At 49.2% G+C, this 14,683-nt stretch overlaps 2 protein-coding genes across 22 annotated transcripts in view; one reads left to right on the top strand and one right to left on the bottom strand.

The window, feature by feature from the left end:
• The first annotated feature begins 77 nt into the window (after positions 1-77).
• Positions 78-3,175, top strand: RBM15B (RNA binding motif protein 15B). Its single transcript, XM_008981735.4, has one exon. It carries the CDS (start codon positions 181-183, stop codon positions 2,848-2,850), a length of 2,670 nt encoding a protein of 889 aa, XP_008979983.3. The 5' UTR covers positions 78-180; the 3' UTR covers positions 2,851-3,175.
• A 1,448-nt stretch (positions 3,176-4,623) lies between these two features.
• DCAF1 (DDB1 and CUL4 associated factor 1) overlaps positions 4,624-14,683 on the bottom strand; it is a 100,106-nt gene continuing 90,046 nt past the window's right edge. For 5 of the 21 annotated variants that reach the window (XM_054246204.2, XM_054246205.2, XM_054246207.2 and 2 more), the window contains 5 exons: positions 11,810-12,062; positions 7,435-7,489; positions 6,374-6,486; positions 5,716-5,786; positions 4,624-4,894 (listed from right to left, as the gene is read on the bottom strand). In XM_054246204.2, the coding sequence (XP_054102179.1) occupies positions 4,841-4,894; positions 5,716-5,786; positions 6,374-6,486; positions 7,435-7,489; positions 11,810-12,062 (546 nt within the window). In that variant the 3' untranslated portion in view covers positions 4,624-4,840. Of the gene's footprint in view, positions 4,899-5,715; positions 5,787-6,358; positions 6,487-6,517; positions 7,490-10,921; positions 12,063-14,683 lie in introns of those variants that run through there. The other 16 variants (XR_013527335.1, XR_013527334.1, XR_008476923.2 and 13 more) reach the window with 12 other exon arrangements.

The raw sequence follows: 14,683 nt of genomic DNA on the forward strand, positions 1-14,683 counted from the left end.
AGCTTGATAACGCAATGCCAGGCCCCTCGGCGCCGCTCCCGCCCCGCCCCGCCGCCGCCGCCGCGCCGAGTCCTTTTGTCCAAGATGGCGGCGCCGGGGGCGCTGCCTCCTCGGCCGCCGCCGCCGCCGCCGCCGCCGCTGTGAGAAACCTACGGGCCGCCCGCCCGCCGCGCCAGCGCCATGAAGCGGCAGAGCGAGCGAGACTCTAGCCCGAGCGGGCGCGGCTCGTCATCGTCGGCCAAGCGTCCGCGGGAACGCGAACGGGAGGCGGAGGCGGGCGGGCGGCGGGCGGCGCACAAGGCCTCTGGCGGCGCCAAGCACCCGGTTCCAGCGCGGGCCCGCGACAAACCCCGCGGCAGCGGAAGCGGCGGGGGCGGGCATCGCGACAGCCGCGGCGCCGGGGACGCTAATCACCGTGCGAGCAGTGGCCGCTCCTCGAGCTCCGGCGCTGGCGGCGGGGGACGCGGCGGCAAGGCCTCGGGGGATCCGGGCGCCTCCGGCTTGTCGCCCCGCACGTCTCCGCTGCCGCCGCCGCCGCCGCCGCCTGGGGCCGAGCCCACGGGTCCCGGCTCTTCCGCGGCTGCGCCTGAGTACAAGACGCTCCTCATCAGCAGCCTGAGCCCAGCGCTGCCCGCCGAGCACCTCGAGGACCGGCTCTTCCACCAGTTCAAGCGCTTTGGCGAGATCAGCCTCCGCCTGTCGCACACGCCTGAGCTGGGCCGTGTGGCCTACGTGAACTTTCGGCATCCACAGGACGCGCGCGAGGCCCGCCAGCACGCCCTGGCCCGCCAGCTGCTGCTCTACGATCGCCCGCTTAAGGTAGAGCCCGTGTACCTGCGCGGCGGCGGCGGGAGCAGCCGGCGAAGCAGCAGCAGCAGCGCCGCCGCTTCCACGCCTCCCCCAGGACCGCCCGCTCCCGCCGACCCGCTCGGCTACCTGCCGCTGCACGGAGGCTACCAGTACAAGCAGCGCTCGCTGTCCCCCGTCGCTGCCCCGCCCCTGCGAGAGCCCCGCGCCCGCCACGCCGCCGCAGCCTTCGCCCTGGATGCTGCCGCCGCCGCCGTGGGACTGTCCCGCGAGCGGGCCCTGGACTACTACGGGCTGTATGACGATCGTGGGCGCCCCTATGGCTACCCGGCTGTGTGCGAGGAGGACCTGATGCCCGAGGACGACCAGCGGGCCACGAGAAACCTCTTCATCGGGAACCTGGACCACAGCGTATCTGAGGTGGAGCTGCGACGCGCCTTTGAGAAATACGGCATCATCGAGGAGGTGGTTATCAAGAGGCCTGCCCGTGGCCAGGGTGGTGCCTATGCCTTTCTCAAGTTCCAGAACCTGGACATGGCCCATAGGGCTAAGGTGGCCATGTCAGGCCGAGTGATTGGTCGCAACCCCATTAAGATAGGTTATGGCAAGGCCAACCCTACCACTCGTCTCTGGGTGGGCGGCCTGGGACCTAACACCTCACTGGCGGCTCTGGCCCGGGAGTTTGACCGCTTTGGGAGCATTCGGACCATTGATCATGTCAAAGGAGATAGCTTTGCCTATATCCAGTACGAGAGCTTGGACGCAGCCCAGGCCGCCTGTGCTAAAATGAGGGGCTTTCCCTTGGGTGGACCAGACCGCAGGCTCCGCGTGGATTTTGCCAAAGCAGAGGAGACACGGTACCCCCAGCAGTACCAGCCCTCACCGCTCCCTGTGCATTATGAGCTGCTAACAGATGGATATACCCGGCACCGCAACTTGGACGCCGACCTGGTGCGGGACAGGACGCCCCCACACCTCTTGTACTCAGACCGAGACCGGACCTTTTTGGAAGGGGACTGGACCAGCCCCAGTAAAAGCTCCGACCGCCGAAATAGCCTTGAGGGCTACAGTCGCTCAGTGCGCAGCCGGAGTGGTGAGCGTTGGGGGGGAGATGGGGACCGTGGTTTACCCAAGCCCTGGGAAGAGAGGCGGAAACGGAGGAGCCTTTCCAGTGACCGTGGGAGGACAACTCACTCCCCGTATGAGGAACGGAGCAGGACCAAGGGCAGTGGGCAGCAGTCAGAGCGGGGCTCGGACCGCACCCCTGAGCGCAGCCGCAAGGAGAACCACTCCAGTGAAGGGACCAAGGAGTCCAGCAGCAACTCCCTCAGCAACAGCAGACATGGGGCCGAGGAACGGGGCCACCATCACCACCACCACGAGGCTGCAGACTCTTCCCATGGGAAGAAGGCAAGAGACAGCGAGCGCAATCACCGGACCACGGAGGCTGAGCCCAAGCCTCTTGAAGAGCCAAAACATGAGACCAAAAAGCTGAAGAATCTTTCAGATTACGCTCAGACATTACAGCTGGGTTGGAATGGGCTTTTGGTGTTGAAAAACAGCTGCTTCCCCACATCTATGCACATCCTAGAGGGGGATCAGGGAGTGATCAGCAGTCTCCTCAAAGACCACACTTCTGGGAGCAAGCTGACCCAGCTGAAGATCGCCCAGCGCCTTCGACTGGACCAGCCCAAGCTCGACGAGGTCACACGACGCATCAAGCAGGGGAGCCCCAACGGCTATGCAGTCCTTTTAGCCACCCAGGCAACCCCCAGTGGGCTTGGCACTGAGGGGATGCCCACAGTGGAGCCAGGTCTGCAGAGGCGACTTCTCAGGAACCTGGTCTCCTACTTGAAACAGAAGCAGGCTGCAGGGGTGATCAGCCTGCCAGTGGGGGGGTCCAAGGGCAGAGATGGCACAGGCATGCTCTATGCCTTTCCGCCCTGCGAGTTTTCCCAGCAGTACCTCCAGTCAGCACTAAGAACATTGGGCAAGCTAGAAGAAGAACACATGGTGATAGTCATTGTCAGAGACACTGCCTAGCCCAAGCCTGTTTTTTCCAGCGTCATGTTTGTGTCACAAAAGCAGTTATTTTAAAATCTGAACCCCTCTCTACCCTACCAGTTTGGTTTGAATTCTCTCCTGGGTTATTTTGGTTCATTTGGGTGGGGATCAAAGTCCTTTCCGCCACCAAAACTAAGTTCTTAGGTTTGGGGGATTTTTTTTTTTTTAAACAATGAGAAGGGACTCCGGTTGTTGATTTCTAGTGTACAAGATACTGTCTGCTGTGGTTCTGTATTTTTTTATTTTTTGACCAACTGTATGGAAAGTTGTCAGTAAAGCCTTTGTCAGAGGATGGATTTTTAAACCTGTTCAGAGTCCTGGTTTAATCAAGCTACGAATCAAAGACTTCCCTAGTGCATGTACACAAATGCCCTATGTCGTCTTTCCAGCACCACTGCTGCAGGGGTCGCTCTTGGCCCCTCACTTCTGCAGGCTTGAGTCTGGACTCTACTCGCGTTCATTTTTATCTTGGCCGACAGCAGGCAAGCTTCAGTTTGGGCTCTGGACCCTGCCACAAAAGCCTGAGTAGAGCCCTTGCAAAGGGAGGGAGGGGATGAGCCCAAGGCCTGTGGCCAACAGCTAGTGATGGCTTCTGTTTTTCTGCCCTAAACCATGTGTCCATCATCAGTTTGAGCTGTGGCTGTTGGACAGAGTGCCCACTCAGCCTGTGTGGCAGCAGGTAGCCTTCAGCAGCTGTGTAGTCTTGTACACGGAGAAGCAGTGCAACGTTGATGCCAAGGGGTCTCAGTGCCCCAGATCTGTCCGGCCTCCCTCTCATTCAGCCTCCTTTATAGCCTCACTCAGCCAGGGATATCCCATGTCTGTTGGAACAGTTGCCTAAGATTCCCAGGGGCCCAGGAGTCCAAATACTGGAATGGAGGGTTGGATGCAGCCTTCTCTGGATTTACTCAATTTACTCATGAACTTAATGTGATTTCTGGCTTTCTCTGGTCATTCAGGGCTGTTGGGTGATAGAGGAGGCTGCCCAGTCGTACCTAGAGCTTTGTGGGGGACACTGAACCTCTAGACTGAAATACTTTTACAAAGCCTCAGAGAAACACAGTAGACTAGGGGAGGTCCTTGGTAACTGACATGACAGTTCCATAGGTGCAAGGTCAGAGCATGTGCCTACACCTTATGCCCTACTACTGAGTTGGAGACCATTGGGAAACATTCTTCTTGCGGGGGAAGGTCACAAGTCACTGAGGTGTTGGGTAGTGCGAGCTCTTGAAGCCACTCAAGCCAGGTGGGGAGGAAAGGGACGAGGAGATACCCCCTAGCTGGGAGGGTGAGATTCTGCCTTCATTGTTTCAGTAAGGTAGTACAGACAGTGCAGGCTGGGGAGGAAAACCAGAGCACACAGTTGTCACCATAGAACACCCCAAATGCCATTCTTCAGAGTGTCAGTGTGGCAGCTTGGATGTTCCAACAGGGATCATTGTCAGGGCTGAGGCAAACGGAAGCTCTGGTAAGCGAATGAGCACCCAGATAACCAGGAACTCTGGGTTCTGCTGGCCGTGGCATCCTCTCCAGGTCTGGTCTCTTACCCAAGCTGGGATGAGGCAGCATAAGTGACAGCTGAGATTTGAGGCAGGTGCTTGTGCAGAGGCTGGGGCTCAGTGTAGGTTGTGGAGAGGCCACGCTAGTCCACAGGAACACTTGGCAGTGCTCTCGTAGACACCTGGGTGATGAATGGACAGGAAAGTGCCTCACGAGAGAAAAAGCACATTGATGACAAAACAGCAACACAAGGACATGTTAAACATGCTTATTTATTTGCCTGTTTTTGAGCTGTGGTCACAGCTGCAAGGTACAGCAGGACACGCCACCATTCCAGGATAGCTGGTACTGCCGAAACAGGAGTGGGTCTTGTCTTGTTGAAGGCACACTGCAGGGTTTTTCCTGCAGATCTTCAGCCTGAGTCACAGGCCAGAGCTGCCTTGGTATGTGAGTCCAGAACTTCTCTGGGCTACCTATCTTCCTTCATGGAGGAGGTGCTCAGGACCCGGAATCTATCTCCCAGCTTTCTGAGACAGAACCAAGTAAAGGAAACATGCTAGAAAACGTGCCTGGAGAAGACACTTCAACCTTTGCCTTGTCCACCCCTCTTCAGAGAAAGGTGCCCCATGGCCCCAAAAAGAACTGTCAAGTTTTGGTGAGGAGTAACACCCTAGCATGACCTTCCCTCTCTTTCCTGGTCAACCACTTCCTTCCTTTGGTTCTTAAGATCTAGCAGGTTCTGTGAACTCTCAGAAAGGCCTTGGCCAGTACTAGTAAGGGGAGCTCAGGTGGTCAATGCCCTGCCCTAATGAGAAAACTCTTACTTCAGGCATCCAGTGCCCTTTGGGTCCTGTCTAAGGTGTTGCTTAAAGACAAGAAGGCAAAATGTGCCTCACTGGTGGTGTGCCACTGTTCTTGTGCTGCCTCCTAGGTGACTTTCAGGCCTGGTAGAATGAGGAAGAGGGCTGATGCTTCCTTAGCCCCTTAGGGCATGTTCCTAAGGGTATGTTGTCAAGCCAACCCGAATTCTGCCACCCTACTATAGTCCCCATCTCCCTCTTAGAGAACTGTGGGTGCTCCCAGCAGAGTTGAGACTGGCTCCACTGAGTTAATGACTAGAATATAGTGCTTTCACTACTTCTTGGTTGTTAACCTGTTTTCTGATGCAGTCAGTACCAACAGTCAGACTATTCCACTGGTGTGTTAACTACCATTAAATCAAGGCATGAAGCAAAAGAGCCAAGTCCTCTGCTCTCCAGAGGATTAAGAAATACCTGTGTGACACAGACCCACTCAGTGTGTACAGCATATTCTACAGTGCTTCTGAGCCCAGTAGGGCTTTACCTGCCCCTGGAGAGTTTTAGCCATCTTGTGTTTCTTGTTTACTTCACAACCACATTTGTCCCCTCTTCTCTCTGTTAAGGGAGAAACATCACTTTAGCTGGATAATATCTACGTAACAGAAACTGAGCAGCTGTTATTTGGGCAAAATCAAAGGAAAAAAGAGACTATGGTCTTATATTTATTGTGGGAAGGAAAACAGGGTGGGGTGGGTAAGCGGTAAGGTTGAAGCCGCTGGTACTCTGCCTGGTGGTTACACAGTTTAACCACAGGCCAATTTTAGGGGCCTCTGAAGTATCTTTCTACAAACACAGACCAATTCCCACTACCCCTAACTTGCCAGGACTGCTCAAGTCTACTGTCACAGTCCCTTTCAGAAACCATTAGTGGCCGTCGCCCCAGCTACACAGACGGCCGAAATGCTTTCACTCTTTAGCTTTGCAGCTCCTTCCTCCAAAACTTCCCAGAACACCTCCCGTTCCAGCTCCACCAAATCTATACTTGGGAGCAGCCTGCTGGATCCAGAACATAAGGATAGAGAGCTGTGACAACAGTGGCCAAGGCCCTGAGCTCTCCTCTCTCCACATTACCCTTACAAAGACAGGTCCTCCCTGTGAGAGAGCTACAGGACAGGAGCAGACACTGTGACAAAGCTACTTTCCTCCCTGGAGTGGTCTCTGTAGGCAGAACATGCTCTCCCACCATCCTGATCTGCCTCTCCTGGAAGGTATCTTCCTTATGGCCTCACTAGATCTGCAAAAAAGGGACACACCCCTTGGGTAAAAGAAAATAGGGAAAGACCATAAACAAAGACAGACTTGTAGTTTATTTTGTATTTTTTTAAAATAAATACACTTTACATTAAAGAAAAAGGCCTTTGATTTATAATTTCCACATTGGGGAGAAAGGGAAGAAAAAAAGCTTTTTGAAAAACTGAATCACAAAGAAAAATAGAGGGAGTGAACTTGTATCTTAAGTTCCCTCAACTCCACAAAACCAATATCCACAATGACCATGCTGCCCCCAAACCATGAAGGTGGGTGAATTCAGGCATACTCAGCAGATAAAGAGCCTTCGTTCCCACCTCTGGCACGAAGGAAAACAAATTAACCAGACAGCATATGAGGCAACAAAACAGGTTAAAAAATCATATATTATATTTATAATAAAATATTCTTAATCCTTATCAATTTAAGAAACCACGATTTTCCTTTTTCATTTAAATACGTATGTAAAAATGCCTCTATATTGTTCTTTAGACATCATTTTCTTCCAAAGAAAATGAAGTGTAGGGACAAGAGACCTGGTGGATATAAGTTCATACCCTCAGTTATAAATGCCTGTGTTTTTTTTTTTTCCTTTTTAAAGTTTTATAAAAAACTATTTCTTGTTCTTTAAGTAAAGAACATTATACAAAGAAAATATATTGTGAAATACCCCAGAGACATGTTTTTTTCCCCTTGAAAGATGTGTCCATCCTAGGAAATGGGGGGGCGGGTACAGAGGAGGGCCTAGTCCCTGTTGTTATTTTTGTGATTGTTATTGTTTCTGGAAGGACTCTCAGGTGCCACTGAGACTTTCTAAGTCATAATCCTCTGAATGCAGGGCATGCAGTTCCTTAAAAGACAGCCCTGAGAGAAAGGGAAGGGAATATGTTCTGAATTCATTTGACTCAGTTTCTCGCCTGCCAAGAATCTCTTCCAAGTAGTGATGGCTCCTCACTCATTCAGAGATAAGATGATGTCATCTTCCAAATCAGAGTTGTCAGAGCTATCAGCTGAAAGGGAAGAAAAGGGAGAGACAAGATTACCCGCTAGGCTTATAGGAAGCTTTCAGGAAGCACGCACCTGCACTCACAATGTATTATGCCCAAGTAAGGTTAACTACCAGTTTCTAGAAAGAAGAAAACACACCAATTAACTCCTTGGAGCTGGCTCTGGAGAACACTCCTGCTGCCTGGCAACTGTATTCTCCCTGGGACCTTTTGCTCTCCTATGGGCCTGGACAAAGTACCCCTGCTTCCTGCCTGGGAGGCAGTGAAGGGATCGAGCAAGTGCCATCTGAAGCTTCCCCCCATGTCACTTTAAATGGCTGCAAAGGGGCAGAGCTGAGGAGAGCAGTAAGTGAGCCTCCATGGCCCTTGGCCTCTGGTGTCCTTCCAAAATGGGCACAGGCCTGCCTGACCCCAAGAGACCACTAGAAAGGCAAGCTAAGACCAGGCAAAAGTGAGAGATTTATCTTTTCTTAAACACCTTAGTCACTCCCCTCAATCCTTAGAAGACCAACTGCACCAAGGCAGACATAGTCAACCTAGATTCATTTCAGAATATGATCTGCAAATTATATTCCCAAAAAGGTGCAGGCCAGTTTACAGCAATATAGGAGAAGCAGCTACATCCAGAGGCCAGCGGAAACAATGTGATGCCCTGGAAGACGGCACTGTCTCTGATGAGGCCCCTCTCTGCTTCACAATCTGCCTTCTCTGGCAGCACACGGACACATTAACACTTCTGGATCTATTAAGGGGTGAAACTTAAGTGGCAGCAAAAAGGACCCTCAAGATAAGGTAGATACACCATGTCTGACTGATCAAAATCAGAGAGAAACATGGTAACTAGCCCGTAGGGACTCTAATATTTGCTGAGTAAAAGAAAAGGAAAGTTCTCAGTGCCCAATTTGATTACTATTAGCTCAGGAGGCTATGAAACTATTTTAACCAGGTCCCCAGACAAGTAGACAAAGCCTGAGCTGGAGCCCTGCAAATGTCCCATGTGGAAAGGGACAGCTACTAGATGCAAAGAATCCCTCAGAAGCCTTTTCCAGTGCCTAAGAGAATCAACTCCTGGACAGAGAATTCATGTTCCCAAAGCTTCCTTCATTCAGCATCTCCAAACACAATTTCCTTTAGGAAGAAAACTGAAGTAGACAAAGGAAAACCAAGAAAAGCATGGCAATTATACAAGAAAGTCTTGAAGTAACCAAAAGAAATGGCTGACAAAACCAGTGTTTCTGGACCTAACTGTGCAGGAGAGTGGCCTGACTTAATTGGTGAATAGGAAAACAAGATGGAGATGGCAAAGAACTATTACCTAACACACCTGAACAAAGCAAGCCTCAGCTCCTCTGCTGTAAGAGCTCCAAGAGGAAGTGTCACAGGAGGGTGTAGGGCGTCCTCCTCAGAGCCAAGCCCAGCACCGTGTCCACACCCCCACAACACAAACTTGCCTGGTCCCCATGGCAGCATCCACAGCATCCCCCAGGACTCATGTTCTCCGCAAGCCAACGATGCCAGACCCTTCTGCCCAGCAGCTGTGCAGCTTTTAAGAACTAAGAATCTTAAGCTGTAGCACATCTAAGGACTATAAATGCAGCTTAACAAGATCACAGCACAATATTCTTAAAGCAAATAACTGTCAGGCTCAGGGTTTGAAAGAAAACCTCCAGGGCTTAGACACCAACTTTCTCTACCTTCCTTAGCCTTTCCCCATTCTCCAAGTGTTGAAGTGACCCAATTCCAAACCCTGGTTGGGATCTCCCATTCTGAAAAGTCTCAAAGGTAAAGGCAATCTAGATATAATTAATCCCTGTAATGTTTAACCTATTGCTCTACAACATACAGGTTTTGGAGGATGGGCCTCTTCCTAGGCTCAGGGCTCTGCATCTGGAATCATGGAGTCCCTGCAGGCTCCAGGGCCTATGTAAAGGTACATAGGGGTACATGGGTGTGATTTTCTATAGTTTCTATGGCTTTCACCCCATCCTAAAAGGGCTCTTCTTAGAGCTACTGCTCTAAAGGATTCATGTGAGGAAAACCATGGGTGCTAAGAAAGCTCTGCTTGCTGACAGCAGCTGGGATCTTCTGTGAAACACAGAAAGAGCAAGGGAGTGTGCACCAGACACCACCTCTGCATCTCCATCACAGTTCTGAAGTCCACTCTGAGACATCCTCAAGTTGTGATCCATTATTTTCACACAGTATTCTCAAAAAGTAACAACATTCTCACAATGGATCGAGTTAAAGTTTTCCAGATTACCTTTAGCTTGAAAGAAGAAATTTCCTAAACAGCTAAAAAAGGCAGTAATTGTACAGACAGAATATTAACTGAGTGGCTTTATATTCAAATTAAAAGTGGAAAATGAAAGTGATCCTCTCTTATTCTGGGAGCACCACCATCAGCTGGCTTGCTGTTTGCTGACCCTGCGAACCTGCTTTGCTAACTACTTGTAATCGAAAGGAGGTATAACTTGTTTCCCACATCTCACTATTCACATATGACAAAAATGTTCATTAAAACTCGCCCTGTGTCTGACCATGGCTTGGGCTTGCTCCATTGAACCACCTCAGCCTCCAAGTATGAAAAAACAAGCTGATCAACAGCAGATGAACAGACAGAAGACACTCCCCTACCCTCCCACCCCCAACCTTCCTCAAAATACAGCCTTGGTAAGGCTGAGTGCAGTGGCTCAAGCCTGTAATCCCAGCACTTTGGGAGGCCGAGGCAGCTGGATCACAAGGTCAAGAGATTGAGACCATCCTGGCCAACATGGTGAAACCCCGTCTCTACTAAAAATACAAAAATTAGCTGGGCATGGTGGCGCGTGCCTGTAATCCCAGCTACCTGGGAGGCTGAGGCAGGAGAATTGCCTGAACCCAGGAGGCGGAGGTTGCAGTGAGCCGAGATCGTGCCACTGCACTCCAGCCTGGCACCTGGTGACAAAGTGAGACTCCGTCTCATTAAAAAAAAAAAAAAACACACACACACAGCCTTGGTAAGAAGATTCATGTACAGCTACAGAGCTAGTAGGCTCTTTGAACTATTCGCTGATTTTTGCAGGGTTCATTACCATAGTCAGGGGACACACTTGACTTCAGAAACCTAATGGGAATGAACTAGAAAAATTGAAGTTCGTTCCTCAAAATTGGATTAAGAAAGAAAGGTAAAGAAAAGGAAGTGAATAAAACAGAAACCGAAGGGAAATATTTGTCCCTTGACCTTTAGGAGGGATTAGCCAAAGGGAGACAGGAAAGGGCTCCTCCACAAGGGGGCCTGCATTTCTTTATAATTCACGCTGAAAAGAACAGCACCCCATGAGGGGCTGCTTCTGACCAATTCTAGCCCTGCCTCTCGGAAGAGAGCTACACTTTGGTCTTACATTCTAGGGCTAATCCTCTAAAGCAGGACTTGACAAACTACAAATCCACCACCTATTTTTGCAAATAAAAGTTTTATTAGAACACAGCCACAATCATTCATTTACATATTGTCTATGACTGCTTTCTCACTACAACAGCAGAGCTGAAGAGCTGAAACAAAGACCATATGGCCTACATAGCATTAAGAAAAAAATTTTTTTTGAGATGGAGTCTCACTCTATTAGCCCAGGCTGGAGTGCAGTGGCACTGTCTCAGCTCACTGCAACCTCCGCCTTCCAAGTGATTCTCCTGTCTCAGCTTCCCAAGTAGCTGGGATTACAGGCATGCACCACCACATCCGGCTAATTTTGTATTTTTACTTTTTCTTTTTCTTTTTTTCTTCTTTTTTGAGACGGAGTTTTGCTGTTGTTACCCAGGCTAGAGTGCAATGGCGCGATCTCGGCTCACCGCAACCTCCGCCTCCTGAGTTCAAGCAATTCTCCTGCCTCAGTCTCCCGAGTAGCTGGGACTACAGGTGTGTGCCACCATGTCCAGCTAATTTTTGTATTTTTACTAGAGATGGGGTTTCACCATGTTGGCCAAGCTGGTCTCAAACTCCTGACCTCAGGTGATTCACCCACCTAAGCCTCCCAAAGCTGGGATTACAGGCATGAGCTACCACGCCTGGCTGCATAAAATATGTACCGTCTGGTTTTACTGAAAAAGTCTGCCAATTTCTACTTGAAAGATAAGAGATAACAGCCATTTGATTGGGTTCCACAGTCTGACAGGAGAGTAGGAGAACAGAGATGCAAAGGTGCTTTGCCTTAAGAGACCAGAGAAGTAAGTCAAGTTATGGGGCACAGAACTGTGGTATGGCTTGCTCTCTAAGTTGTACGGGCACAAAAGAAGGGATCTTGCCCTGGGTGCCAAGGTGCAGCCTGAACTCTGCCCTATACTTACTGTCCCCCAGGATCAGTTCCACTTCCTCATCTGCATCAGAATCTTCGTCCTCCCCGTCCTCTCCCTCCTCTAGAAGGTTTGCTAGCTCCTCATCAGAGGGTGAGAAGTCATTGTCCCCATCTTCCCCTGCGTTCTCATTATTGTCGTCCTCTTCCAACTCTGCCTCCAGCAACTGGTCGGTGTCAAGTTCATCTAAATCATCAGTGTCATCATCATCTTCATCATCATCTTCTTCCTCCTGTTCTTCTTCTTCCTGGTGAGAAAGCATAAGCTTCATCAGTACACAGAGGCTTGACCCATGTGAGCCACATGGCGAGTCAACCAAAGGGTTAGGGTAGGAAACTGTCAGTAGACCAGGACGAGCACAACTTGATGAGCCAGTCAGACTTGTCACTGATGGCTGAGATAGGCACACATGTCCCCCAAGACTGTCAAAGTACCCCTCAGACAAGGATTAATGGTCACACAGCCCTTATACAAGAAAACAGACAACTGGCTTCACAGAAGTCCCTGCCATCAATATTCTAGGAGCCCATGCTATCATAAACATTTGATCAGAACATTGCAACACAAGACTTAAAATACAGAACACTAACAGATACCCATATTTCCTGCTATAAGCCAAAAAGAAGTAGTATGCTAGACAAACTTTCTTCCCATTCTTATGAGAACTTCCCAAAGGCAAGAAAATTACCAGAAAACCAGTGAAACACTTTGCTCTAGGGACCCTGGGCTTTGTAAATGGTACATTCTGACATCTGCCACAGATTTCAGATTTGCAACAGAATCCCAACTGTTTCCCTTCAAAAGGGAGAAGACACAAAGATACGGCTTTGCTTGGACAGGGATGACAAGCATTCCCAAGTAAATGAAGCTGCCACTCAAGACACTTATCTTTCTGCTCAAACAGCTTTTCCAATAGCAAAGGATTCTAATTCTTACAATAAGAAAACGCAAAATTCATTTAATATACATCAACCTAATGACAGTCAAGACAGAGTAAGTCCAACATAAGCATAAATTTTTTTTTTGGTTTTTATGTTAAGAATTATACCAAATGGTTATATCTTTTTTCATTTTAAAGGGGTTACTACCTGCCAAGCACTTAAAAACAAGCATTTTGTGCCTACTCAGCCACTCGTAACCAGCGTGTAACATAAGCTAAGATCACTCAGCAGGAAAGCTCTGCTTTTTGGACTTCTGGTAATTTTGGAACCACCACTAATGACTTTTTGATAAACTGTGTAATACAGTAACTTAGACTCTTCAAAATTTCTGCCAGCTATGTTAGAAAAACTGACCCCTTTTAAATACCTAGTAATCCTATATTTGTGCAAGTGTGTATATGGTCTGTACCAGATTTTGTGGGAGCGTATGTGTATGTGCCAACACACACACATAAAAGGCCTGAGACTACTCCATAGCCTTGGCCACACATCCTCTCCAGAGGTGAGTGAATGAATAACTACTAAGCATTCACCCCCCTCAAATCAAAGGAGCTGTGAGTGTCTAGAGGCAACAATGATACTGAAACCCAGACAGGCTCTCAGCCCCTACAAGCACATCAGCTCATACAAATAATTGGGAAAGGAGAGGAGGGTCAAAATTCAGGAGAAATCATCCAGATCATCCAAGTGCTTACCAGATTACAACTTCTGCCTCTTTTTTCCCAGACATTTTTTTTTTTTTTTTGAGAAGTCTCACTCTGTCACCCAGGCTGGAGTGCAGTGGCTCGATCTTGGCTCACTGCAACCTCCACCTCCTGGGTTCAGGCGATTCTTCTTCTGCCTCAGCCTCCAGAGTAACTGGGACTACAGGCACGTGCCACCATGCCCGGCCAATTTTTTTGTGTTTTTAGTAGAGATGGGGTTTCACCATCCTGGCCAGGCTGGTCTCAAACTTCTGAACTCGTCATCTGCCAGCCTCAGCCTCCCAAAGTGCTGGGATTTCAGGCGTGAGCCACTGTACCGCACCCGGCCTTCCAGGCATATTTTCAGACTTGACCAAAATTAGCTAATCCACTAACAAAGTGTCACAGTTAAAAAAAAGTACAGTAAAAAAAGTATCCAGGGTCCTGTATCTCATAAGGCTTTGTGGACAGAACACTTACATTTAAAATTTAAGATAGCACAACTTTTAAGGTCCACAGTTGGGTACATGAAAGGTTAGGGTAAACTGCTCGAATAGGCATGAGCTAGCAAGAAAATTCATGAAGACAATTCTCTTTCATTTTGAAGAACATCGAGGCTTAGCTGATCCAGAAGAACTGAGCAAAAAGCTTCCAAATCATGAGCAATCATGGAAAAATTTCAAGCAGATCTAAGCTCTGAGCTACATATACCATTCCAAACTCTCAGCAGCACACAAACCAAAATTTTACTTAATTTTATAGCAAAAGAAACAGATGTATATATATTCATCCCAGAAGGCCACGAGGACATCCTATGTGACCATGACAGAGGAGGGGAAATTAGTAGGAAAGAGATCTACCTGAATCTCAAGTTGAGTACCTCACTTTGTTGTCTATACTTTGTAATTAATGGCCAATGCTGATTTTTCACCATTATTTTGTCGTACATGGACATGGCCATAAACTAACTTTCCAAATTTTAAATCTGCAACCAGGATCATGAAGCAGAGGCTCACAAGACCCATCCAAAATGCTGTGGTAGAACCCAAAAGAGATTCTAGGAAGCAATTTTAGGAGCATTCTCTGCTGGTCAAGTAACTGGTTGGTGGCATGAGCCCCTCTCCTTCAGCTAAAGAAGCAAGCTTCCAGCTGGGCACAGTGGCTCACGCCTATAATCCCAGCATTTTGGGAGGCTGAGACGAGCAGATCATAAGGTCAAGAAATTGAGGCCATCCTGGCTAACA

This window comes from Callithrix jacchus, chromosome 15, assembly GCF_049354715.1.
Source record: "Callithrix jacchus isolate 240 chromosome 15, calJac240_pri, whole genome shotgun sequence".
Classification (NCBI taxonomy): domain Eukaryota; kingdom Metazoa; phylum Chordata; class Mammalia; order Primates; family Cebidae; genus Callithrix; species Callithrix jacchus.